This window comes from Procambarus clarkii, chromosome 69 (assembly GCF_040958095.1).
Source record: "Procambarus clarkii isolate CNS0578487 chromosome 69, FALCON_Pclarkii_2.0, whole genome shotgun sequence".
Classification (NCBI taxonomy): Eukaryota; Metazoa; Arthropoda; class Malacostraca; order Decapoda; family Cambaridae; genus Procambarus; species Procambarus clarkii.
In genome coordinates this window covers 23,806,414-23,834,374 of record NC_091218.1, presented here as the reverse complement: position 1 = coordinate 23,834,374, position 27,961 = coordinate 23,806,414, and the positions used below count along the sequence as shown (strand labels likewise).

The 27,961-nt window shown below is 40.9% G+C and overlaps 2 protein-coding genes and 1 long non-coding RNA gene across 6 annotated transcripts; 1 reads left to right on the top strand and 2 right to left on the bottom strand.

Moving 5' to 3' along the window:
• Nucleotides 1-972: 972 nt before the first annotated feature.
• Nucleotides 973-3,737, bottom strand: LOC123772146 (C-type lectin domain family 4 member D). Its single transcript, XM_045765165.2, has 3 exons — nucleotides 3,622-3,737; nucleotides 1,577-1,774; nucleotides 973-1,456 (listed from the first exon to the last, which is right to left on the bottom strand). The coding sequence occupies exons 1-3, from the start codon at nucleotides 3,668-3,670 to the stop codon at nucleotides 1,200-1,202; spliced, it is 504 nt and encodes a 167-aa protein (XP_045621121.1). The 5' UTR covers nucleotides 3,671-3,737; the 3' UTR covers nucleotides 973-1,199.
• Nucleotides 3,622-22,331, bottom strand: LOC123772143 (ionotropic receptor 21a). 3 transcript variants are annotated; one of them, XM_045765162.2, is made up of 14 exons: nucleotides 22,059-22,331; nucleotides 21,412-21,531; nucleotides 20,703-20,904; nucleotides 19,021-19,191; nucleotides 17,734-17,974; nucleotides 16,134-16,327; nucleotides 14,492-14,599; nucleotides 13,528-13,692; nucleotides 12,733-12,873; nucleotides 11,693-11,847; nucleotides 10,733-10,846; nucleotides 10,240-10,321; nucleotides 9,395-9,496; nucleotides 8,494-8,991 (listed from the first exon to the last, which is right to left on the bottom strand). In XM_045765162.2, exons 1-14 carry the CDS (start codon nucleotides 22,127-22,129, stop codon nucleotides 8,881-8,883), a joined length of 1,977 nt encoding a protein of 658 aa, XP_045621118.2. In that variant the 5' UTR covers nucleotides 22,130-22,331; the 3' UTR covers nucleotides 8,494-8,880. The 3 variants fall into 3 exon arrangements, 1 of the variants encoding a protein (XP_045621118.2); XR_011224044.1 differs by lacking the exons at nucleotides 8,494-8,991; nucleotides 10,240-10,321; nucleotides 10,733-10,846 and adding an exon at nucleotides 3,622-3,737; XR_011224043.1 differs by lacking the exons at nucleotides 10,240-10,321; nucleotides 10,733-10,846.
• Nucleotides 5,845-26,805, top strand: LOC123772148 (uncharacterized). Of its 2 annotated transcripts, none has more exons than XR_006774627.2 (5): nucleotides 5,845-6,018; nucleotides 8,768-9,007; nucleotides 13,511-13,678; nucleotides 17,725-17,983; nucleotides 25,971-26,805. It is a non-coding gene; the product is annotated as an uncharacterized lncRNA (long non-coding RNA). The 2 variants fall into 2 exon arrangements; XR_006774626.2 differs by lacking the exon at nucleotides 25,971-26,805 and adding an exon at nucleotides 18,999-19,636 and having other exon boundaries at nucleotides 5,846-6,018.
• Nucleotides 26,806-27,961: the final 1,156 nt, after the last annotated feature.

Here is a 27,961-nt window from a genome sequence, read left to right as displayed (position 1 = left end):
TTCAACCATCTTCCTAGACTAAAGAAGGCAAAGAGTTGCCAGTCATATTGAATGTGACTATACAAGTATTAAATGAAACACCATAAATAGCACACCAAGACATTCCACATGAAAGATTTGCTCTATGCAGTGACTCGGCGAGGCAAGCTGAGGCCACTTAAGTCAGGGCAGTAACTTTATGTTCATATATAGGAATGAGTTTAGGCGGATATAACTTGGTATTGCCTCGTACGGACCAGTAGGCTACTTCAGTTACCTTTATTCTTGTGTTCTTAACAGACGAAGGCAGCCTTGGCTTCATCATTTTTTTTTTTTTTTTGCAGGGATACAAATTTACTTAGCCTCTGGCTGGCCCAATAAGTGTTGCTTGTTTCTGTTTTACTTGGGCGGAGTATGAGTATTTAGGACTCGTATGGTCGATTCAGTAAGATTTTGTTCCATGAGTTTAACAACTTCTTCTGCTCTGTTGAATCTAAGTTGAAATCTTAATGGGTTTGTAACTCTGCACTGTGTTAAATAATGTTCCAGTGGTCTGTCGGGCATTTCTCCACAGTGCTGACATTTCGTCTCATCTTCCGGAACCTCTAAGCCTATTTCCCAAGCACATGGGTATCCAAGCCTGATGTGATATAAGTGTACTTCTGTTGTTCTACTGCCGATTATATATATCAAACATATATGAAACTCTTCTATCAAACTAAGTGATTCATAGTTGGTTCCTAGAAAGATATTGTCATGTATCTGTTGCATTACCATAAAGTCGGACAAAATATATATAATCGGCTATACAACTTTCCTAGTTAATTATTTGATTCTTGCTAAAGTACATAAACTCATATCCACATATTTCCATTTTTAATCACATCTTTAAGGTTTTCCCTGAGAGGGTACTTTCCGGTAGCAGCTCCTTCTGAGGCTAGTTTTATTGGTTACCAGATATATTAGTTTCACGAGCAAAGGAAACCCGATAACTACTGAGAAAAGTTTTATTAATTGTTTATTAATGAATAACAAGGCTATATATGTGCCTATCAAATTATTAATTACATCTTGGAATAACGCGATCAGTGTCGATGTTGTGACAACAAATTAATTTGCATTATCATTTGCTGATGGGATATTTAAAAAATTACGTGAAAGACTTAAAAAAAAAACTCCCCAGGGAGGTGACAGTCTTGCGTGGCCAACCAGTCCAGCAACTATTGGGCTCTACACAGGCAGCGTCGGTGGTACTCGTACATGCCCATGGAACAGTGGAAGTACTGACGACCATAGGATTCCTCGTCGTTTGCCATGGTAACGTCGTCGAGGAACGCCGTCATTCCCATCTCGTGTGGGTGACCTTGACCCCACATGTTGCTCTGCAGGGATAGAGGCGTTCCATCCAGCGACTGCCATGCTCCGTCAACTTTGCTAACGCCAATCCACATGTAGGGGTAGGGATCATAGTTGGCGGCTGCAGAAAAGCATGAGTGATATCAATAATTAGTATAAAAAAGTACCATTGTTGATAGCGAAGAGATGCTAAACTTAACTTTCTTGACACATTTACGAACAATATTTCACCTTAACTTACTTTCTGTGAGCCAGGCGATTGAGAAGGCTTCCAGTTGCTCAGCATTGTCGAAGGTGGCGAGGTCGACGCTCCAAGCATCGAAGGCCAGTCCCTGGCAGAGGGTGCGACACTCACTCCACGTTATGTTTGAACCCGGTTCGTCGATGACAGCGTAGCAATTAGTGCCGGCCTCGAAGAATTCACTGGGGCACTGACTCGCTGACACAACCACAAATATACTATTACATAATGCAAATAATGAGTCGTAATAATGTGGCTGAAACAAATAACAGAACCCACACGTGTGAAATTAAAATTATTGGGCATACCTTGTTTACCTTTGAAAGAAGGAGACTAAAGAAGGGTGTAATAAATTAAATAAGAATTAAGTTTTAAATATATCAATACAAATAGAACACCCAGCAATGGATATATAATAAGAAAATAACCCAGCCCACACATATGAAATGATATGAAAGTGATGACGTCGTGACAAGGAAGAGTGGGAGAGTGTCAGTATAAGGCAAGAAGGAAGGTGAAGGGAAAGAAAGTGAGGAAGGGGAAAGTGGAGAAGAATGAAACCTGAGGTAACATTCTGAGGAATAAACGTCATTACAGAAAATCTAATGGCAGCTTAGCAAAGTAAGCAGAAACGGAGACATGCTAGAAGGAAAAAAGTGAAAATGACGTCAGAGAATTAAAATTAAGACAAAGAGATGGAAACAAAAAGAAAAAAGGCGAGCATATAGGGGTAAACAGGTAAGTCAGATCGTGCTTGCTAAGAAGATTAGAACATTATCAATGTAGTGAAAAAGGGAAGAGTCAACAGTTTTGTTTAGCCCCTGTTGTGTATGACAGCCGGTTCAACAAGACACCGTCTGTGGAGCGTAGAGGCAGGAATGATTAATTTAGAAGATCAATCTATAGAGCAGTTTTACATCAAGAAGACGAAGGGGGGGGGGGGTGTTAGTGAGGATTGTTAAAGTTCAGATATGAAAGGAAGGCAAAGCACAGGTCTTCTAGTGCTGGAAACAGGTTTAGGATGAAATAAATTTCTTGTAGCTTGGGAGTATACACAGTTTATCACATTTAGGAGATAGCCAAGGAAAGAGATTTGTAAAAAAAAAGAGAAATTTCCGAATCAAGAAATTGTGATGTAGATGCATACGGCCTGGAGGAAAATAAGGCCAAAAATACTTGTTCCAGGAAGGCAACGAAATAAATGAATGTACTGTACAGACCCATGTGCATAGACTTGCAATAGTTATAGAATGAGAAGCTTGATGGTTTTAAATTATGAAGCTGATATTTTAAATTGTTAAATTTCAACATTATTTTAAATTTTATGGAAATAACCAGACTGTTAAGAGTACAGATATTGAGAAAACCATAGGAGCCGTGATGACGATTCGAACCTATGCTGTGGGTAGTTCCACGTACACGCCCCAGACAATCTGACCACGACATGGTCAAGGCTTGCAACCTGAAGTTCTGATGAACACACGAGGCTTTCCTGAGGCTTCCACTGAAGCTGGTCCAGGATTTTCACACAATCCCCTTATGTACTCTGGCTGTCATCTAGGAATATTCTACCTCAGATGCTCGTGTGATACTCTCGTGTGTTCAGAAGAACTCCAGATTGCAATACTTGACCATGTGGCCAGATTGTCTGGGGCGTGTGCGTGGGACTACCCACCGCATAGGTTCGAATCCTCATCACGGCTCCTACGGATTTTCTCATTGATACATCACGTTAGTGCGATTACTGTGTAGTGGAGATATTAATAATATAATGAATATCACCGAATGAATGATAAATGGTTTTGAGTTATTTATTATTTGCTTTCGGCCAATCAACCTCTGGAGGGATATGAAGGCTACACACGTACTCATTGACTAACTACAAGTATACTTTAGTCCTAGACGTATCTCGGAATTAACGTAAACTCTCAATGTATACACACCGAAAAGCTTGGTACATTTCTCAGAGTATATATCTCCTTTGTTATTCTCTATAAGCAAAATGTACTGTTGTCAACCAAAATAACAGCGGTAACTGGACTCACCGGCCAAAGCCAGAGCTGAAGCGAGGATGACCTGTGTTAGGAGCGACATGGTGCTGACTGTGGGGAGCTGGAGACCCACTGCCCATTATATACCTCCACCCTCTCACCACAGTTTCCTGAAACCACCAACATGTGTTATAAATTTTCACTAAAGATAGAAGAAATCTTTGTACCTGAGCTACAAGACATGCTATTTGTCCTTGAGAAGATAGCCAGCAGTCTCTACGGGGCTCCTAGACGGCTGACTCAGCGTCTTCTGCACGTCTCAAAAGTCGCATGTATGGGAGATTTTTATTTTAATTATTTTGATTAACTTATTATTATTATTGCAATTAGTAGTATTACATTTTTATTATCATAACTTTATTTTTATTTATTATTATAATTATTATTATTGCAATTATTAGTATTACGTTTTTATTATCATAACATTATTTTTATTTATTATTATAATTATTATTATTATTGCAATTAGTAGTATTACTTTTTTACTATATATATTATTATTTTTATTTATTATTATTATTATTATCATTATTGGCAGTAGTAGGAGTGGTGGTATAATTATTTACTAGTGTTATTATTGTTCTATTTCCTAAATTGCATTGATAAAACAAAGAGCATATTCAAAAGCAGTCCCAAACAGAATACTAGTTAAATAAATATACAACCAATGACTGAAAGCGTGATTTTATTTGTTAAAGTTCGCTGGTCTAAGATTATCGAGCACTATGATAATGCTAGAGTGATTTATTTAATAAAGTGTAAAATTTACTCTCCTGACTCGTCAACAAGACGAAGCAGAGAGCCTGTTCGTCAACAAGACGAAGCAGAGAGCCTGTTCGTCAACAAGACGAAGCAGAGAGCCTGTTCGTCAACAAGACGAAGCAGAGAGCCTGTTCGTCAACAAGACGAAACAGAGAGCCTGTTCGTCAACAAGACGAAGCAGAGAGCCTGTTCGTCAACAAGACGAAGCAGAGAGCCTGTTCGTCAACAAGACGAAGCAGAGAGCCTGTTCGTCAACAAGACGAAGCAGAGAGCCTGTTCGTCAACAAGACGAGGCAGAGAGCCTGTTCGTCAACAAGACGAAGCAGAGAGCCTGTTCGTCAACAAGACGAAGCAGAGAGCCTGTTCGTCAACAAGACGAAGCAGAGAGCCTGTTCGTCAACAAGACGAGGCAGAGAGCCTGTTCGTCAACAAGACGAGGCAGAGAGCCTATTCGTCAACAAGATAAATTTATTCTGCAATAAAAATGGTTCAGTGATGAGCCTGGGGTTTTGGAAGGTTTATTCAAGAAGTTAAGGCTTCCGTGGGCATATGGTGAGAGGCTCTCATATGACATGATGAGAGGCTGTCATATGACATGATGAGAGGCTCTCATATCACATGATGAGAGGCTTTCATATGACATGATGAGAGGCTCTCATATGACATGATGAGAGGCTCTCATATGACATGATGAGAGGCTCTCATATGCATGATGAGAGGCTCTCATATGACATGATGAGAGGCTCTCATATGACATGATGAGAGGCTCTTATATGACATGATGAGAGGCTCTCATATGACATGATGAGAGGCTCTCATATGACATGATGAGAGGCTCTCATATGACATGATGAGAGGCTCTCATATGACATGGTGAGAGGCTCTCATATAAGCAGGATGCTTTCTTTCATGTGATTTCCTATGCCACTCCTTAAAGAGGATTGACTTACAACGACAACCAACGACTGCTACGAAGTCTAAAATATAGGTTTGAGTGTCCATACAGTGTTAACCAACATATTTATTTTTTTGAGGGGGGGGGGGGGGTTTGTTATCGACAATAAATCAACGTTATTAACAAGAACGTCGATAACGTTGAGTCAACGCTAACAACAACAACGTCGATAACGTTGAGTCAACATTCCTCGAGTATACCTTGTCCACTGGGAGAGAAATAGGGATGGATAAAGGGATAGAGAATGAAAGAGGGAAGAATGGGAGACTAGGAGGGAAGGAGAGAAACAAATCGACATAGACCGGGGCACCTCTGGGGACCCTATCTAGATTGTATCTATAAAATAGAAAGTCTGTCTGTCTGTATGTTTGAGGAGAGGGGGGGGGAGAATGGGATAGATAGCGAAAAAGAGAATCGAGATAGCGAGACCCGGGCACCGCCGGATACCCCATCTAGTCGGTGATAATTAGTATACCGACTGCGCTAACCAGAAAACGTGTGGAAAAAACCCATTAGCGTTTCGTGTGCAGAGGCAGCGTGGAGGGCCGTGGCGGTACTATCAGGGGGTACACTCTCAGGGTCAGTCTCCCAGGGTAGACTCTCAGGGCCAGTCTCCCAGGGTCACCTCCCTGACAACTGATCAATCCCCCTTGCCCCACCGCATTCTGCATAAGGTCGGCAAATCCTTATATTGTGTATGGCAAACGTGTGTTTTGTGTTTTAGGTACATGGATGAAGCTTCCTCTGAAGTAGGCTTCAAATAGAACATAAAGAAGCACTCTCAGAGACAGCTTCCAAGACATATCCGTTGTATGAATCAATGGGTTAAGTATTCTCTCAACATATCGATCTTGAATCTAGAATTTAGTTCATCGTTGAATATCTATTATGTTCCAAGTAGGAAAATCATTATTAAGTTCTCCTGAAAACTTTGTAACTGAAGGATGAGTAATTCAGTCGATAACATCATAAAATCCTATTTAGAACTTCGTAAACTTGAGAATGGATTATTCATTTAAAGTGAATAATTTAGGCTTGTTAACTGTTCCAATCCGAACAGGTTATCATGGATTTCGTGCATACCTGAAATTTCTTCAATCTCCAGCTGTTTCATGTGAAAATATCTTAACGCGTGACTGTCAACCTATTGTTTATTTAAAAATTTTATTTTTTCAGTCGAACTGAGTTTACTCTAAACTCTGAGTATCATACAAAAGTTTACACTGATCCTTCATTATAAGTTTACCCTGAGCCACGAGTATGATGCAAATGTTTACCCTGAGCCACGAGTATGATACCTAGGTTTACCCTGAACCATGAAGGTGATACACAAGTTTGGTGCGTGATGCAGTGTGACACTGGCCGCCGTCAACAGGAACATAAGAGTTGAGAGTGATGACACAGGGTAAGTCCGGGTAGCCAGCCATGGTCGTCGCTGGGAACCTCGACACTTGTCCTAGTAACTAGCGTCTTGACAGTGGCGGCGTGGCTCTGGCTCTCACACTAGCAACAACACGCCCCATATTGTAATGGAGATAACAATTACAACGAGAGTACTTGTAATTACAATTATTAATACAAATATTAACAATAATAATTGTATATTATATAAAGCCAATAATTACGCATAGGAGATGTTATAAGGAAGATAATGACTGACAGTATACCTCCGTGAAACGGGAGAATATAGATGAAGAACAGGGAAGTAGCGGACTGGTTATGAAAGTCAAAGTTTGGGTGATTAAACTGATAGATGAATTTTGCAGTGTGGTGCAAGGATAGAAGTATATGTCGTCCTGCCTAATAAGAAGAACCGCTACTCTGCTGGATAGAAACAACTAACATCATGTTGGAAAGAAACACTCGCCATCCTGCTGGATAGGAAGAAATAAATATAAACAAAGCCTTCAAAGCTTGAGAAAGAGCAGCCGTGTGTACAAATAGAATTGATTTAATAAACGAATGAACATAGACTAAACAAGTCAACATATTCCTGCACAATGTACAATAATGAGTGCGTGTAAATGTGGTGTAAACCTAGCGGCTGAACCCGTACACAGATAACGGAAGACAAGTATGGACGGGTTCCCACGGTGACGGCAGTTGCAGTCCCAGTGAGAGTGAAGGTGGTGGCGGAGGTTAGCAACAACTATCTTTTTTATATCGTGGAAAATAATGGTATGGGAGTTTAACTCTTGTGTTTGTTATAATGCCGGTTTTCCACTCCTTCTTTATGTCTTAATCATTTGCAGTTAATTGTTAGTGTGTTTATACTATTGATAATTTCTTCTTTACTTTTTTCAAACTCGAGAAATGTATTATTTCTTGAGTTTGCTAGAAAGGATTTGCGTAGTAGTTAGTTGCTTCATTTTTATGAGTAACCCCTGAACCTACAATTGTCCCTTTATATAATGTCCTTTGTACACATTCTTATCAACACAATTATTATTATTATTATTATTATTATTATTATTATATATTCTAGCCTTCTGGGGCGTTATTAGAGTCTGTTAACTCAAATTGAAGCGGTCTACCTGGCTTGAACTCATCAAGCCAGGTAGACCATGAGACAGGCTTGAATAACAATTAAATATCTGAGAGTTGGGTTTTTCTAAGAAAATGACAAGGGGTTAAGGTTAACTCGTACACAAAACGGTTCGACAGCTCGTTTTATGATTGTTAAAAATATATATATTGTTAGGCTAGGCTGAAATTCTTCGTGCACCCTCCCCTCTGTCACTTTGTGGAGAAATGCAAAAAACTTTAAATATTTTTTTAGATAGTTATATCTGGTATAGTTACAGCAAGGGGTGTGTCTGTTATGGTTGCAGCTGGTGAAATATCTATTGTGGTTAAAGGAGATGGAGTATCTATTATGGGTACAGCATCCATTCACCTGATATCATCTAGCAGTTAAATAGTTACCTGGGAGTTAGCTAAGCAACTATTGTGTGTTTCACCCTGGGGAAGGTCAGGTGGTGGTGTAGGGAGGTGGGGGATTTCAAGAAGCCAATGTGCAGGCATCCTGTCCCCGACAGCGGGAGTCAGCCATTCAGCTTTGACGTCTGAACGTATATTATTCACTGAAGCTCATTTTTATATAGTTTTTAAGGTTCCGTGTACTATATATTTGCAAACTAAAAATATAATTTGTCGATTAAAAGCTTTATTTTACATGATGCCTTCAATTTAATAAAAATAAATATATACTAAATTTATATTATTACAACACATATACCTCTGGTATTAAAGTATACAAAATTATATTTCCATGGCAATTGATCCCTAGAATAAAATAGCAATACATTTGTTAAACTACGTATTTGAATTATAAGTGAGGACATAAAGAAAATGTTTATAATTTTCATTTCATAATTTGTTTATATGTAAATATTCTCAAATTTACTCGGCAAATTTCTTCAGCTGTATTTTCAGCATCGTTTATATGTTCACGGGACTAGCATCCTTCTGCTGCAGCAGCCATAGGGCGCCCCTAGTACCTAGGGTAGAGATCCTTGTAGCAAGCATACGCGCTCCTAGTGTCCTAGGGAGAGGTCCCTGTGACGGCACATGTACCCGGTGAGGGACTCCAGCAGGAACGCCACCAGGGACACGAGGAGCCCGGCCCCCAGCAACAGCCACGCGCCCTGCACCACACATCAGGTGGGGATTATAACAGCCGTTTGCAGGTGGGAGAACAATGTAGTATTGTAGTGCACACGAGCTGACTTGAGAATTCAATCAAAGGAGTTGGGTGAGGGGGAGGAGTGGGGTGAGGGGGAGGAGTGGGGTGAGGGGGAGGAGTGGGGTGAGGGAGAGGAGTGGGGTGAGAGGGAGGATTGGAGCGTGGGGGAGTTTAGAGTAAGGCGGATATTCATTGAATATTAAGGAGAGATGGGATTTAGGGATATGGGAGATGTGGTGTGAGGTCAGTGATGAAGGAGAATAGTTGGGAAGGATACAGGTGAGATAAAGATATGGGAATTTAGGTTAAGATAAGAAGTGGTGTGGGGCTGAGAGGTGAGGTGGAGTGAGGGTTGAGGGCAATACCTGGAGGTTGTCAAGGGAGAAGGCCCCACTCCTGGTGTCCTGGTCCTCGTCCGACCCACGATGGCGACTCATGAAGAGGATATCATGGAACCACTTCCGGACCTGTAGAGAAGAGGGCAGGCCGGGCCATGATGCGGTCAACACCTACACGCATACATTCATTCATACACAGATACATAGCACCAACACGGACTTGGAAGACAAAGCGCAAATTGATAGTTGTCTGCAGGTTAAAAAGTGGAGCAAGATGGCTTAGAAAGATAACAACCAGGATAGCCTTCATGAACCTAGACAAAGAACCCTTCAGAATGCTATATATAACTTACGTCAAAGTTTTGAGTGGTCAGTACAGGCATGGAATCCACACCTAGAGGTGATGGGACCTCACCTACAGACCTACAGGGTAAGGTTGAGCGAGCTCAAACTCGCCACGTTAGAGGAAATGCAAAGGAAGAGGGAATTGATAACAGCTAACAAGATATTAACGAGAACGTATAGGGTGAACAGAGAGGCAATTCTCTAAATAAGCAACGGTAGGACCAGAGGACACGGGAGGAAGCTGGAGACACAGGTGAGCGGAAGACACGTCAAGAAAATTTCTTCAGCGTAAGAACACCTATTAAATGCAAAGAGAAATACGACAAGAAATAGGACGAATGAAAGCCATTGCATTAACTGACCAGAAGATGGAAAGGCGAGTCTAGGGTAACTTTCAATCTGCTGGAACGGAGAGTTTACCCCTAGCCTCGCCTTTAAATAATTCGACCCGATAAACACAACTAGGTGAGCACGTGTATACAGACATGCACACACACATACGTACACACATGCACGTGCAAACTCACCAGACCTGCCTCGACCACTCTGGTGACGATCTTGTCGAAGTTGGGTTTGTATGGTGATCTCTTGGGCATCGCCATCCCTATCCTGAGAGGAAGACGGCTATATGTTATGATGTTACATCATCAGTACATAAAGTTAGCTCACCAGCATATGACATTAGGTCCTAAATATACCTCATCAGTATACAATGATAGGTGATGAGTATTAAATGTCTTAGCGAGGTGTGAGGGAGGAGTGCTGAGGGACCACTCACCTAAAGGGAAGGGACCACTCACCTGAAGGGGAGGGACCACTCACCTGAAGGGGAGGGACCACTCACCTGAAGGGGAGGGACCACTCACCTGAAGGGGAGGTACCACTCACCTGAAGGGGAGGGACCACTCGCCTGAAGGGGAGGGACCACTCACCTGAAGGGGAGGGACCACTCACCTGAAGGGGAGGGACCACTCACCTGAAGGGGAGGGACCACTCACCTGAAGGGGAGTGAGCACTCACCTGAAGGGGAGGAAGCACTCCTTCATAACATGGAGGGTCTCCTCGCCGTGCTGGTTGGTGTAGCTGGTAGCGATGGTGTACTCCAGAAACTGGCGGTTCTCCATCAAGGCGTACCTGCCGACCGCCAGACTCTTCATACCACCTTCTACACATATATGTTTAGCGTGCCTGACCATAGCCTTTGTGTTATGTTAATGAATCCATAGGCTTTTTTACACTATCTGTAATTATCTTTTTATGTATTTAAATAGGGTACTATTTAGTGCAGGGTCGGCAACCTACCGGCCGCAGTACCGAAGCGAAATATATTTACTCAGCCCGAGGTGTCAAGAAAATAATTCTGTTGGAGTTGTTCGAATATAAAATAGAAGAAATGCCAGCGGGTATGTTTTTTTCTTTTTTTTTTAGATCTCTGCAAAAGTTGAGTGAGAGGGAGGAGTGAGGCGTGTGAGGGTTGGATGTGGCAGGAGTGACAGTGAGGGGTGAGAGAGATGGGTGAGAGAGATGGGTGAGGCCGTTGAAGGATGAAATATACGACAAAGCAAGAGCCAAAATGTTGAAAAACTTCCGAGCGTTGACCAGTACCAAATGCCACACCTGAAGGGGACACACCTGTTGTGTCTGTTAATAAATATAAACGTTCTGCAGAATCGATTATTATCATATTCTTATATTGACTTGCTATTCATACGTTACTTCTACAGTTCCCCCCCCCCCTCTGATACAGGCGCTCACTCCTGCTGTGTCTAGGACAAAGCGCTCACGGAACGCCAGGCGAGTGTCATACCACTACACCACGGAGACTGTAGTATCCCCTTTATTATACTCTTATGCAGTCTCATATGTTCTTATGCTCAGTTGCATCAACTGTCAAAAATAAAGATGTTGCCCTAATCATTGTAAACAATCGTCAACATGTACGTTAATTGGTGAGTGAATAAGAGGGTCAGCAGTACCCACTTGCCCTGGGCGGTGAGAGTGATGCCCTCTTGAGCGTCGCTGACGGGCAGGTAGCGGCGGGCCAGCCTCTGTACCGTCGGGTCCGGGTTCTCCTCCAGCATCTTCTTGAAGGTGAGCCCCGGGGCTCCCCATGCCGGTAGTGATGACCCGGCCAGCTGCAGCATAACCCTTAGCTTACATTTCAGCATAACAACAGCAAACATTATTATGTTTGCTGTGGACATGTAGTTATATGGTAGTCTCGTAGTACCTTGTTCTTGACTCGCTTAGGGATCCCGAGTGGAAGAGACATGGTTAGGCACGTTTCATTTCACCTAATGCCTCTGTTCACCTAGCAGTAAATAGGTACCAGAAAGTTGGGAAATTGTTGTTGGGTTGCATCCTGGGGAGGGTCAGTACACTGACCATACAGGCCTGAAGTACATACGCAGGCTTCCTGTTCCCAACAACAGGAATTATTGTAATAATGTCGAGATAAAGCTAAGGCTTATAATAATAATAATAATAATAATAATAATAATGTTTAATTATCAGGGAAAGCGCCAAGCCATTACAACTTTATAGCACCTGGAAGGAGGTCAGGATAAGAATTTGGGATGGGACGGGGGAAAGGAATGGTGCCCAACCACTTGGACGGTCGGGAATTGAACGCCGACCTGCATGAAGCGAGACCGTCGCTCTACGGTCCACCCCAAGTGGTTGGTAATAATAATAATAATAATAATAATAATAATAATAATAATAATAATAATAATAATAATAATAATAATAATAATAATAATACGCAAGGACATTACACTACCGTTATATATCAATGTGAATATCAGAGCAATGCGGAGAATCGAACCCTGGATCTGAGTACTCCCAAGCCGCACACTTAACCTGTGGACCAGTACATGGCACATGTAAGTTATACAACCTAGGCGTCCCCTGAATCCACAGGTTAACTTGGCTTAGGTTGGGTTACGCCAAGTTGGGTTTTAATGCAACAAAAACTCCGTTGGCGAACCACAGAGAGTTAGACACAAGGAAATGATGACCTGGTTGAGGGTGTTGATGGGCGGCGGCTCCAGGGGGATGGTGAGGAAGGCGGTGAGGGCGGAGCGGTACACCACCGTCACCAGCAGACCGTACCACACCCACATGATGAAGTACCCCCGCGTCACGTCGCTCTCAGGCAACTGCAGCACCAAGCAATGGCCACCCTCTTAGTTATAATGTGAACCATGTTAGTTATAATGTGGGCCATGTTAGTTATAATGTGGACCATGTTAGTTATAATGTAGGACACTCCGTATCAATCATAACTACATTATATTTATCTACATTATATTTGATATTGATCAATGGTTACCCAGAACCATACACAATAACACTGAGGATCTACCATTTTCAGCTTAAATTAACACTGACATGATTATATTCATTTAATCTTAACAAAGTTCTCAAAATCTTGTCTTTATATCTGAGGCAAAGACAAGTCATTATTTTTATTACTCTGACTTAGCCTCCTATAAATGTTTAAATCATTTTCTTTCTTAAGAAGTCACCAAGTGACTATTTAAGGCAAAATACACTCTTAAGTAAGTCTGAAGTGGGTTCTGGGAGTTCATCTACTTCCCAAACCCGGCTTGAGAGCAGGCTTATCTTGTGATAAATTGATTTAAAAGGCTGTTGTTGCTTGGAGAGGCCCGCAGGTACACATACACATTAAAACGCGGCTGGTCCGGCACCTCTGGCGCCCAACGCCTCTGTCCTAAACAGGATCTTAAATTTGTTTTTGGAATAAAAATGGTGATGAGCATGATCCTCTTGCAGGCAGCCCCTGGCCTAACCTTTGGCATCCCCATGCCGAAGAAGATAGCGGTGCCGTAGAAGAGGTTGTTACCGAGGTTGGTGGCCCACGTCGTCTCGTCTTGGAGGAAGTAGTGGGCGAGGCGGGACGCGAGGTACAGGAGCGGCGTCCCCGCCATCAGGAACGCCAGGGTAAGCCACCACACCTGTCAAGGAACAACACACGAGCTATATCTCTCTGGACATACTCGGAATCAAATTTAATAACAGCAACTAATGGCTAGATTTATTTTACCTTAATTGGCATACTTTATTCTCAATTCAGAAATAATCTGGCTCCCAGTTGGTATAACTAAAGTGGATTCTGAATACGGCTAGGCATTTTTTTATTGATAAAGAATAAAAAGTATTACGAATATTCCGAAACTTTATCACGTCCATTATTGTAATTATCACATTATTACAAAAAATCACTTTAGAGCAGTAATAAAGTTTCTAATAAGTTTGATAACTTTTACACATTGCATTTGTGGTTTGGGGTTTATGTTTTGATATTGAGCTTATGCTAGTAACATTGTCACTGGTAACGTGGACTGCTTTCCTAACTACATCTATCAACAGTGCAGTAGTGACAATGAGCAAAATTTTGTTCTTTGTGAATTCTTGCAACCTACAAAGAAAATATTTATGAAATTATAACTTCATAAAAAGCACATATTAAAAATTAAATTCAAATTGATTTAGCAGCTAATGGAGTAGGTTGCTGATACCTCCATAACTAAACGCGTATGTTGTTTGTTGTTGTTGTTATAGATTCAGCTACTCGGAACAAGTTCCAAGTAGCACGGGCTATGATGAGCCCGTAGCTTACCTGGCACAGGAGCGGGGCAAGTAGCACGGACTATGGTGAGCCCGTAGTGGACTTACCTGGCACAGGAGCGGGGCTGTTTGATCTAGTTGCCGTTTTTTTTTTGACGCGTATGTTCTCTTGCACCTTTTAAATACCTGAGAACTGAAGGGGTAGACAAGGGCGACCCACTGTGGCAGCGGCTTGGGTAAGGGAGTGATGAAACAGCCGAACTCCATATCATAGGGCACCGTCATATCCACCACCTGTTCCCAGATGACCGTCATACACTTAATAGCACATTAACATGTAAGCAAAATATGTAATCAACTTCCGTCGTATGTCTGCGTTTTGTTTTCTTGGAGGCTACAATTAGCACCTCACTCTTGACGACACTCTGACAGATGAAGGACCATTATGATCTGCATCTTCAACAACGAAGGGACTAATTATTGTGATTCAAGTTAAGCAGCATGGGTCGTCAGACTAGGATGTGAAGCAGCATGAGTCGTCAGACTAGGTTGTGAAGCAGCATGAGTCGTCAGACTAGGATGTGAAGCAGCATGGGTCGTCAGACTAGGATGTGAAGCAGCATGAGTCGTCAGACTAGGATGTGAAGCAGCATGAGTCGTCAGACTAGGTTGTGAAGCAGCATGAGTCGTCAGACTAGGATGTGAAGCAGCATGAGTCGTCAGACTAGGATGTGAAGCAGCATGAGTCGTCAGACTAGGATGTGAAGCAGCATGAGTCGTCAGACTAGGATGTGAAGCAGCATGGGTCGTCAGACTAGGATGTGAAGCAGCATAAGGTCGTCAGACTAGGATGTGAAGCAGCATGGGTCGTCAGACTAGGATGTGAAGCAGCATAAGGTCGTCAGACTAGGATGTGAAGCAGCATGGGTCGTCAGACTAGGATGTGAAGCAGCATAAGGTCGTCAGACAAAGCTGATTGGTCATACATCACAAACAACAACAAATACTCTCCGGACAAATAATGGCCAACCATTATGCTTAAGGCCTGCATGGGGATTTGTATTTAAGAGCAGGTAGTTAAAATGGACCTTCAACTGTTCAAAATGCATGAGCTTCAGACTGATATACATACTTCAGACATGGTATGGTAAAAAAAATGCCTTTGAAAAGATCAGTCAGTAAGATGCTCCTCTGACTAAGCGTTTCCATGCATAATTTGCATAGTTTATGCTTAAATCTATTCATAGTTCGTATCAATATAATAATTCATCTTGAAAACAAATCATAGTGTAAAATATAATACGGTTTGAACACAAAAATTTATTAAATTACCTTTTCGCATTATATATGCTATTATATATTCTAGATAGAATAAATTTTGAATTATTCTAGCTAAAACAAACCATTTCATTATATTAAGAAATCCTTTACCAGTGCTAAAGACTATCTGGACGCCTAACAACGTGAAGCTGTTGAAACGTTCCTTGAACCCTAAGGCAATAGAAGAACAAGCAGTAAAGTGGTAGACACTCCATCTATGAGCAAAAATTCAAAGGCTTACCACTTTTCTTCTATTTTAAAAGCCTACTGTCAATAAGCAAGAAAGGTAGAAGTTAATAAATATATTATAGGTACATCAATATAAAAAATTATTCATCTTCGAGACTAAAGAAGTGGTGGTTAATTATTGTATAACCTGCCCACCTTTGACCTGAATGGTGAAATTTAGGCCAATTGGCAAGCGTTTGAAACGTTCCATCAACAAAGCCGGCGTCTGCCTAAGGGCTTCATCCTACACCATCAAAGGGCGCGTGTTTGCAGTACTAACCTCAAGATAATGAATGTGAATGAAGAGGTTGGCGACACCCATGTGTGCTCTGTGCTGGGTTAGGTCCCCCGTGAGCCCTGACCAGGAACCATTGGCCATGGGCGAGCCCCACTTGTCTCCATCCGAAGGATTCACGATCTTCAGACGGAAGTTGAGAGCGTCAGCCAGGATGTGCAGGAGACGAATGTCGATTCCTGAGGCGATAATAGTCATGTTAGAGATAACCTCCTACAGACAACACTGATTTTATTGGACGTATTACAGTAACACCTTACACTTACTGCAGACAATACGTTATTAGACGCACTGTATACAACACGTTATTAAACGTAGTTCATACACGTTATAAGTTTATTAGACATACTACAGACAACATATTACTTTATTAGAGTTTTACTTAAACTCCGCCATTATGGAGTCCGAGGCCATGCCCTGAACTATACCCGATCCTATCTTAGTGACAGACACCAATATGTAGCCATCAATGATAAAACCTCTCCAACTCTACCACTAACCGTAGGGGTGCCACAAGGCAGCATCCTAGGACCTCTCCTATTTCTTATATACATCAATGATCTGCCTAATATCTCTAACATTCTTAGACCTATATTATTTGCTGACGATACTACCCTCATCTACTCAGACCCCAACCCATACACACTAAATAATGTTTAAACAATGAACTAAAAAAAGTTCACTTATGGATGTCAACCAACAAACTCACACTAAACATAAAAAAAGACCTACTACATCTTATTTAGAAGCAAATCAACAAATGCAATTCAGCTTCAGATAGACAATGTTGACATCAGCAATAAAAATTATGGAAAGTTCCTTGGCCTATACTTAGACAAGAGACTCAACTTCAGCACCCACATACAACACATAACCAAGAAAGTCTCAAAAACGGTTGGTATACTCTCTAAAATCAGATATTATGTTCCAAACCCTGCTCTCCTCTCACTATACTATGCACTAATCCATTCCTATCTTACATATGGTATCTGTGCATGGGGTTTAACCTTTGCAAACCACCTCAAGCCTATCATCACCCAGCAAAAATCTGCTATCAGAACAATAACAAACTCGGCTTTTAGACAACACTCAGACCCCCCCCTGTTTAAATCTCTAAACATGCCTTATGTTTATGCCTTAAATCCCTTAAACATACCTTATGACTTTATCAGACATACTTCAGACACACCGTACTCATCTAGTTGTGCTTGCGGGGGTTGAGTTCTGGCTCTTTGGTCCCGCCTTTCAACTGTCAATCAACTGGTGAACTGTATTCATGACTTTATGACCGTTATGACTTTATTTAAGGTAATGTACACAACACGTTTATTTGTATAACCTTGTTGTAGGTACTGTACACAACACGGCCACCACAGCCATAACTCAGCCACCCAACTGTGATAAAGTTACGTCTAAAGTAACACGGGAATACAGTGTAGCCCTTTACACCAGCCTTGTGTCTGGGAGGACCTAGCCCTCAGACACCATCTGTCAACACTGTGGTATCTCCTACCTGTTAAATGATTAAAATTAAAATAATTTTAGATGATTATGGTGAATTTGTTATTTTATATAGTGGACCTACCGTCATAGTGGTAGACGCCCGAGGCCTCCTGAATCTGCACTATGGAGGGAGCGTGCTCGAAGGTCACCGCCCGCAGCTCGTTGCCGTGGAAGTTGTTCAGCTTGTCGGGGAAGAGGTGGGAGGGACGCTGAGTTGATTCCCGCTGCCAGCGCCCTGCCAGGTACACGACCTCCGCCACGTCCTTCCGGAACACCTGGTGGCTCCAGAGGTGGTAGTCTGTGCCGCGCCTCTTGTCACTCTCCTGCCAGGGGTAAGCAAGGGTGACTCACTACAGTCACTAGTCCTGAGTCGCGTGTGAGTGTTGAAGGCAGTTATCCCTGTTCCTACATCTCCATGCAAAATAATTTTGTTATGGTTGGACTCTAGAATGGTTATTTTTCTTAAGCAGCCATATGCTGATTCCCATCACGAATAACTTACCACGTCGTGTCTGTCGACCGAAGGTTATTGCACATTCAACGTATATATATGATATTGGTAGTTGTGTGGAAGATGTGGCACCAGGGACATACATACACCAAAAGGTGTACCCTGCATGTCGGCGTATACACAGTGAGTTTACTTTAGTCATGAAGTATGTTTACGATTTAATTATTGTTGCTGATTGGTCATTAAGCTATTACCACGGCCTTAAATGTTCTCCAGAGGTTGATTGGCTTTAATTCCAACACCAACTATCCTGTGGCCTATTGGTCCATACGAGGCAACTCCTATATACTCCAAACTAAACTCATTTATATATGTCTAACCTACCCTTGAAGCAATCTTGGTTCGAAGGTAACTTAAAAGTTACCTATTAGATTAATTTGTAAGTGTGTAGTAAAACCGAATTTTAACTGCTCTCTCTTCACCGCTCTAACATGTTCAACTTTTCTCATGAGAGATGAACAAAGTTATCTCTAGTATGTGTACAAAATATAAAAAGTTCAAACTCAACCATAAATATTAATTTTTAGTTATTGTGACATGCGTGATATAATTATTTTTATCGTGAGCTTGGATCTTAGACAAAAATATATGTATGGTCTCAAATATGATAAATTAGAAGTATGTTTGATATATTCCTTGATATATCAAACAGATATATCAAGGCCAAGATACTCCTTTGTCAATATGATAGAATATTAATTAACCCATTTATAAATAGAGATCTTAAATTAAATCAGCTTTAATTTTATATAATATTTTTAGCTGATCTGAAACTTAGCATCATGTATCAGTCAGGTACTGCCGTTGGTGCAGTGAACACGTGTTTCCTCTACCAGAAAGTTGTGTGAGTCCACTAACTTTGTCGACCTTGGTAACGACGAGAGCGTGGGGTCGCCAAGCCATGACCTCGTTGTCCAGTATGACCTTGGCTGCCCTGCACGCCGAACCCGTCACGAATATGAAGCGACCAAGGTAGCTGAGCGTAGTCTGGAACTCTGTTGACAACACCAGAGACAACAGACCTTCATGCTGGGAAAGAGAGATACCATGAGATAGATTTTGTCCCTGTGGTTAGTGAAGAGAAACGCGTACGTATTGTTCCTGCCCCAGTGCTATGAGACACATTGAGAGATAATTCTTCTCTTTCGTTTTGAGGCGACTCAATGAGATAATTTATGTTCTCAGGCTGGAAAAAATAAAGAAATAGTTCCAGTCATCGGACTTATGTTAAAAATGGTAAGACCTTGCCCTTATGTTGAAGTTTAGACATAATAACAGTTCGTGCCCTCAAGCTAATGAACAGTATGCGAGATAGTTCCTGCCATAAGGCTGTCACACTACAGCATGGACAACACAGTGAAATTATAACTTTTTAAGATTGACGGATAACATAAAACATAAATATCAACATAAAACATAAAAATCAACACAAAACATAAATATCAACATAAAACATAAATATCAACACAAAACATAAATATCAACATAAAACATAAATATCAACACAAAACATAAATATAAACACAAAACATAAATATCAACACAAAACATAAATATCAACACAAAACATAAATATAAACACAAAACATAAATATCAACACAAAACATAAATATCAACACAAAACATAAATATAAACACAAAACATAAATATCAACACAGCAACAACAAATATCAACACAGCAACAACAAATATTAACACAGCAACAACAAATGTTAACACAGCAACAACAAATATCAACACAGCAACAACAAATATCAACACAATAGCTATCAAAATATTATACACAAATATTAACACTAAAGCTAAAAGCAACACAACAGCACCAACAATTTAAATAGGACATTGCATATAAAAATAAACACCCAAACCAAGTTGCTTTAATTTCCAAGGAAATTAACAGTAAAGTAAGAGGTGATACAACTGAAGATAGGATAGTACACATTTACTAAGAATGATAAGGAAGTATATGAGAAACCAACTCAACAGGAGATTCCAGGAATCAAACAAGATAGACCCCTTAATCGTGCCGCGTGAACGATATGAACGCAGTGAACAAATATAATGGGCATAGAAGTGGTGTAAATAGAATATACTCTCAGCTTTAATTATAAACATGACAGAGCCCAACAGCAGCTGATCAGCCGTAAATACAACTATATTTGATGTAGTTGATTAGGTGAGTAAATATACTTTAAATGTTGTTGTTGTTATAGATTCAGCTACTCGGAACAAGCTCCAAGTAGCACGGGCTATGGTGAGCCCGTAACTTACCTGGCACAGGAGCGTGGCAAGTAGAACGGGCTATGGTGAGCCCGTAGTGGACTTACCTGGCACAGGAGCGGTGCCGTCTGGTGTAGTGTGTGTATACTTACAGATTGATTGATGAAGATTAAGCCACCTAAAAGGTGGCACGGCCATGAATAGCCCGTAAGTGGTGGCCTTTTTGGGCCATTACCAGTATCAAGAGCTGATACTGGAGATCTGTGGAGGTGCGACTGCACCCCTGCGTGACGGGAGATGTCTCCCGTGTATACTTACATCCTGCGAGAGGATTATATAGGCAGAGCAGGTGGTGAGGAGCGGGATCTTGGTACCCGCGGGTAGTCTGAGGCCTCCGTCAGGAGACCTCACCAGAGCGAACACCGTTATTGGTTGATGAACCACATGAAGTATGCCTTCTACATCTCCAGAGTCATCTCTGGAGTCGTAGAACAGAGCCATACCACAATTCTTCAGGAAGCTGGGAAAAGCAGTATTGTTGTTCGTTAAGAGTGGTGAGGCTCTACATGGTTTCTTCGAAGGATGAGATAAATTGTATTTAAAATACTTATAAACAGATCTTCGTAACCTCTGGAAGAGAAGGTTTATACTTTTTCTAAAACATTTAAGTGAAATTATAACTTTTTAAGATTGATGGATAATACTTTTTTTTGAGTGGAGAGGTAGGAGCAAGTTAAATGTGTGCATCTGAGGTCAACAATTTACGAGATAATTAAGATATACAAGTAATGAGGCTACATTCATCAAAGTAGGATCACCCACCATTTTACACCATGGCGGGTGATCCCACTTTGATGCATAGGTGGTTCCAAAGGATTGTCATAGCCAGGGGGTGGTAATGGGGAACGAGCTCCCATTACCTATAAAATGTTCCCGTACGGCGTGCGTCTCCAATAACCTCTGTCAACCAAGTCCAACTCCTGGCCGCCTGCACGGGTGAAAAAAAACGAATGTCGCTCATACTCACCTCTGCACCACATACTGAATGATGAGTGGGAGGGTGCCAGGCTGCGAGCCGGTGTCCTCCAGAACCCAGCGGGGGAGCGGTGGTGGAGCAGCCTGGACCCGCACGCCCACCACCACAACCCTACAGGACACGAATGCACACGAATTATCAAATATTACGTCACATCAGATTATAATATCAATACTCTTCTTTCCAACTATAAGGATTGAACCCTAGACCTTAGTGATAAGCATGCAGATACTGTAGTTTATTTAGTTAATTTATAATGCATCTTACATTCCAATCCTGTGAGTGGTAATGAAAAAATGGATATAGAGTCAAAAAATGGGATAAGCAAATTAACTGCAAAATTAGCTTAACTAAGCAAGTTACATCCATTGTTTATGAGGGTGCAGCCTGTTCTCAGAAATACAAAATGCTCGTTACTCCGGCCGCCAAACCACGTTTATGAACGAAAAACACTTTACACATGACTGCAACGATACATTGGAATTGCTGAAGTCGTCTTTGGGATCGACCGCTGCATGGACGATCCATAATCTGAGGACGGAATGCGCCACCTACTACAAAAACCAATAAAAACCAATAGCTTTAGTGGTAATCTATCGTTCAAAAAATGTTGAATCAAGCTGAGCGATGCAACTTACAATACGGTGGAAAACCAAACCATCTGCGGGGAAGTGTAGGCTAATGATCGTCTCAGGTCTTCAACAGCCATTTATATAAGGCTACGAATCAATAATTAAGGTCACAAGTCCTCTGATACATCAAAGATTTCTTGCTTCACAAAAACATCTATTAACAGAAGTTTTCAGTTCATTATCACACCCAATTTCTAGAGTTGGGTGGTAACCACCGGGCAAGTCGAGCCGGGGGCTCTCCACTGCTGCATTTCTTGGCCTGTATTTATATTGGACGAGTGGTTGTTTGCCACGGACTGGGTGATGTTGGCCCAGTATGGGGACCTGAGTGACGCCGCTGAGGAGGAAGGAGTCGGCTGGGCTGGTTTTTACCTGTAGTATTTATTTATATACAAGAAATTACATTGGGGTTAACGGAGAACATAGAAATTAAGTTGATTTTACATTCTTGTAAAGCCACTAGCACACATAGCGTTTCGGGCAAAAGTATGTTCAAAAGGCAGTAGATATTCGGGTGACTATGTATCTCGGGGTGATCAGAAACACTGATGGTAGGTGAAATTGTACGATTTGGTCATTTACGTCGACAGAGTGGTGGTGAGGTTCTCCACTAGTGACGGCGGGATGATGGACATGTCGACTCCTCACCTAGAGTTGTGACACATTGTTTAAGTTGACAACCTTTAGGTACTTTCAAGACGTCTTTCCTTAGATGTCTTAGGTAAAAGTCAAAGCAAAGTTTGAGGTGAATAATAGCTACTTTCTATACTTTAGAGCCACTATGATCTATCTCCTTATCTAGAGGTTATCTTGAGATGATTTCGGGGCTTAGCGTACCCGCGGCCCGGTCCAGGAGTGTTTCAATTCACTCGACACATTGTTTATGCAGTGGTAGATGGATGAAATCCGTTAAATGAGAGGGTAGTGTATGCCAACACCATTAGAAGCTTCAAAACTTTATACAGCAAATATTAAAGAAAAATGGGACATAACAGGCTTAGTTTTCATTCTGTAACTACAGTTAAATAATTGCATACAAAAAAACACTATCTACTCACTAAATACTATTTGGCTATGACAAACACACAGATAAAGGAGCAGAGTAAAACCCAGAAACAAAAGTCCCTACGTTATCTACTCACCTGCTACTACAGTCAGAAAATAACACTACCCAGGAAAAAATAAATAAATACAGTATGTATTACAGTATTATTCATTACTGATTTGCCAAATAAAAGGAACATTGTTTCCAGTTATCTGGGACAGAAAGCCAGTTAGGCTTATAAAGGTCCCTCTAGGCCAATAAAACAAACCTTCAGCATGATGCAACCCCCAAGAATTGTCAAACTCCCGGGTACCTATTTTACTGCTAGGTGAACAGAGGCATCAGGTGAAAGTAAACTCCTAAACATCTCGTCTTACCCAGGATCATTGGGCTGTGAACTAACTATGCTGAGCATTTGCTATATAGCCTAACAGAGATGTACATGTTTTGAGCACTGTTATGTGACAACTGTCATTCTCAGTTGGTTCGGATCTGCCCATCTACCCTAATGCTGCCCGTCTTTGACAAGTGATACTGCAAATAAATATAATGTTGCAGAGAATGAGTTGCACCTCACCTGTTGTTGTTTTAGATTCAGCTACTCTGAACAAAAAGTTCCAAGTAGCACGGGCTCTGGTGAGCCTGTAGTGAACTTTCCTGGCACAGGAAAGGGGCTGTAACTGCACCTCACCTGGTCAGTCGCGGTTAAATACTGTTGGGACTGGCCAGTAACTGGTTGGGTGGCAACACGGATGGCTTGCTCTTGACTAGTGGAGATTTCGATAAGCCTAACTGCCTTCCTGAACCTGACAGTTGAATACCATAAATCGGGACCTGTTGCACAGACGTTTACATCCTTGACTCACATTCCAGGGACCCGGGTTCAACCTTCCGGCAGGCAAAAAAGGTTGTACACATTTCTTTTCACATAATGCCTCAGTTCACCTAGCAGTAAATAGATAGGGATTTAGGCAACTGTCATGTAGTGGGTTAAATAAGCATAAGTTCAAGCTTCCTGCCCTAGACAACTGATATTAAAAATATACACACTAAGCCTACATGGGGAGGCTGCTTGCATTTTCCATTTCATGACAATATCTTTATAAATATTGTCATGTCAGGCGACGCTCGCCTGGCGTTCCGCGAGCGCTTTGTCCTGGGTTCGTATCCTGGCCGGGGAGGATTTACTGGGCGCAAATCCTTAACTGTAGCCTCTGTTTAACTCAACGGTAAAATGGGTACTTGGTTGTAAAAACAATTCTTCCCAGGGGTCGTATTCCAGGGACCTGCCCGAAACGCTATGCGTACTAGTGGTTGTACAAGAATGAAACAACTCTTGTATATATCACAAAAAAAAAAAAAAAACTAATCCTGCTCACATCCACTCAACTGGCTGACAGCTTTTAGTCATGTGCATGTGTTGCCTTACTGTAAGCAAACTTTGGATACTTGGATGATTTCTGGTAGTACTGTACATCATTTTGAATGAAGTATTTACACATTTCTTGAACACCATCGACGGATTGCCCGAGATGACTTCTAAACACGTATGTGAACAAAAACACATGGCCGGATAACTTTACACAAGATTTGTCTTTCTCAGCTAACAATTAAATATTAACACAAAATCCAAAATACCATGCTTTAAATCAATATTACCTGTCATTTCGTGAACTTAAGAACATTATCAGGCCTCTGCCTTTGACCTATCAGGGCTCTCACGGTAATTAAAGATATTGCCATGCTCTCTGAAACCTTCGGAGGATAGATTTAATGGTTTTTGAGAAAAAGGTAGACTTCAAATAATTATAATATTTATAGAAACGATACACACTATGTAAAAATAGTCAAGTGTTTCTTATTTTCTGTGCAGGTTTGTAAAGCTACTAATAAAGCCTGTATCCTCAGGAATTTACTCATGTTCCGTGGTTATGCTTTCGTACCACTATGGACATCTTCAACAGACCCCAATTTAAAGGTCTTGTGCTAGAAACATTGTGTGTATTAGTGGCTTTGTACATTTCTTACCTACAAACTCTCCACTGTATCATTCATCAAATGTTTGTACTTTTTACATAAATAACATAATATTATTACACACCCGCCATATCTGCTATAATTGTAATGTTCTCTGTGAAATTACTTTACTTTAATGCTTATTAATGTAAGTTGACAGTGAATTAATATATATCTGCTTGGACTCTACTCCTTTAATCATTTGTTATCAATATCTTCAGTGGCCAAAACAGTTTATTAAAGTAAAGACTGTAGTATGTTTTAACTGATTTCTCTCCCATTACAATATTTACTGCATTAACTATATTGAATGATGCAACAAGATTGGTTAAACAAATAAATATCTAAACCCAGTTGATCAGTCATTTGGACATATCCCAAAGCACTGCCTGTCATTCATAGGTGAACCTCCCCTAGCTGTGTTTAGGTAGGGGAAGCTCCAGTCCCTGGGCCGGATTTATCAAATGGCTACACAAGTAATTTCTGTTCAGGGAATAGTGAGGAAATACGAGAGACTTGGTGAATGGAAAGGTGGGTGTACTGTAATATGAGTAATTTGAAAATAATCACTGATTAATGAGAAATTAAGATTTTTATTTTCTTATTATCATTATTGTTTTGATGTATGTACTGTACATTCAAGCTAACTATCTAACAAAGTGATTTGTAATTAACCCATAAACCACTGCAATCCCTTTCAAACTATTGGGTATTTGCCTAGGTGATTTGTTCTGCCCTTGTAATACTGTATTTATAAGTCCAGCCAATTCTGTGTGAATGTCATTTGACACTAGAAACCCCTAGCGATCGTTTGCCATATTGGAAAACAAATCCCAAGAGCCTCAGTTTCTTTCCAGGGCATTGGACAAAATGAACACCATGTCTGATGCATCACAATCCAGCCACTGAATGTTCAGTGTAACCACACTAGAGACCATTGGCAGACCATTAATGCCATGAAAAATGGCAAGCACTTGGAAGAACCTGGAAGATCTTGGTGATGAATATATTACAGGTAGTTAACCTGAATATTATTCCTAAGAATATGAAATAAACTGCTCTAACAGCAAGAAAAGTGTGACTGAGGAGTGGAGGTGTAGCTGCTGACTAACATGATGATGCACTCACAGCACTCAAATTTTGAGATCCAAAATGACACATTTGTTGCAACATCAGAGTCTGGTGAAAATGTGGTGGGAAAGTGATCATTATAGTGGAGACTATATGCTGGTGTTCATAGTCCAAGGTAAAACCAGCTTCATTGCAATAAATTGTATGTTGTCCATTGCAGAAAATTTGCTTCCACAATTAATAATGTGAAAATAAGTGATAGTGTTTTGTACTAATTGTAGTACTAGTGATCATCATTGAGCACTGATCATTGTGCAGGCTCTATATCATGATCATGAAGGAGAGAATGTGTCAAGTAGAACAAATTTTATGCCACAAGAAACAAATTTTGATGGAGAAAAAGTTAGTTTGTTTTATTGAGCATGGAATCCTGAATAATATCCATCATAAGTGAAACAATCTTCTATACCAGTAAGGGAAATCAGATTGTATTGAGTAACCCTCACTACCCCAAATTTGTGGCATGATGCATATACTCATGCAATAGAAGTGATGTAGTCGTGTGCTCTACACCATTTCACTGTTCATCACTCTCCAGAACTTTTAAAAACGGCAAATCACTCACATCCACATATATATATTAGCATGTAAAATGTGTGTTAAGTGCAGTTGTAAGAAATAAGCTCATATAAATATGGATCTAAATAAATATAGGGTGTGCATATAGTGATATGTAGACAGTATATCTGTACATACATGTTTCACATTATATGATACTTTGAAACCATTAGCAATATTCCAATATTTCATTTGATCACACAGTAAATAAAGAAATAAATAAGAAAATAAAATGGAGAGAGATTGTTGCTCTGCACCTCACCGCCAATAACTATACTACCCCCCAGCTACCAAAACTAACCAAATTTACAACTCCAGCACAACTAAACAAATGGCCTGTAGAGAACTTATTTTATGGCACAGTATTTGTGCTTTATGCATATCTGGATATGGGTTCCAGTTTTTCTACTCCCAGAGCCCAATCCTCTACCTGTGATAACTTAGTCCAACAGGCGGTTAAGCAGGTGCTAACATTACAGCTCACTAATGGTATGTACAGTAGTCAGAAATGCCCCCCATGGCCATTTAGAATAGGCATGGGCCAGTAGTTAGAAATGCCCAGAGTGGATGTGAAATGTAGTGGATAACACATCCACTACAACATGGTTGGTTCAGCACTTCTTGCACGAAGCTATCAATTGCTTTTTGAACAAGTCCACCTTTGTTCCAGCAATATTTTTAATGCTTGCTGGGAGAGTATTGAACAGCCATGTACCTCTGATGTTCATGCAGTGCTCTCTGATTGTGCCTATGGCACCTCTAGACCTCTCGGGTTCTATTCTGAATTTTCTTCCATATCCTTCACTTTAGCAAGTCCTTATTCTGCAGTAAAACTTTGCAACCTGTCCTCGTATCTTTCGTATAAATATTATGACATCTCTCGTCTCGTTTCCAGAGAGTACATTTTGAGGGAAGATGGTCCCAATAATTTAGGTGCATTATCATGTGTATGCATGCAGAATATGTTTTCTGTAATCCCTCTATTTCAGAAATCTCTCCTGCCCTAAAATTAACTCAATTCCAAGGTAGCGAATACCAAGCGGTCCTCAAGACAGGACAGTTAGTTAGCAACACAGTAATTGTAAGAAAAAAATAATATGGGGTTTATATTATTTACATATGCTGTACTGTGCAAGGGAAAAGGTATTCAATATTGGCA

Excerpts from the sequence above, each read along its gene's own strand:
- LOC123772143 (XM_045765162.2), bottom strand. The coding sequence starts at position 22,129 with ATGGCTGTTGAAGACCTGAGACGATCATTAGCCTACACTTCCCCGCAG. Across the intron at positions 16,328-17,733 it reads GGGCGTCTACCACTATGACG|GAATCGACATTCGTCTCCTG; the intron begins GTAGGTCCACTA and ends TTATCGCCTCAG. Across the intron at positions 10,322-10,732 it reads GAGTGCTTCCTCCCCTTCAG|GATAGGGATGGCGATGCCCA; the intron begins GTGAGTGCTCAC and ends TCTTCCTCTCAG.
- LOC123772146 (XM_045765165.2), bottom strand. The coding sequence starts at position 3,670 with ATGTCGCTCCTAACACAGGTCATCCTCGCTTCAGCTCTGGCTTTGGCC. Across the intron at positions 1,775-3,621 it reads TTCAGCTCTGGCTTTGGCCG|CGAGTCAGTGCCCCAGTGAA; the intron begins GTGAGTCCAGTT and ends TGGTTGTGTCAG. Across the intron at positions 1,457-1,576 it reads AATCGCCTGGCTCACAGAAA|CCGCCAACTATGATCCCTAC; the intron begins GTAAGTTAAGGT and ends GCTTTTCTGCAG.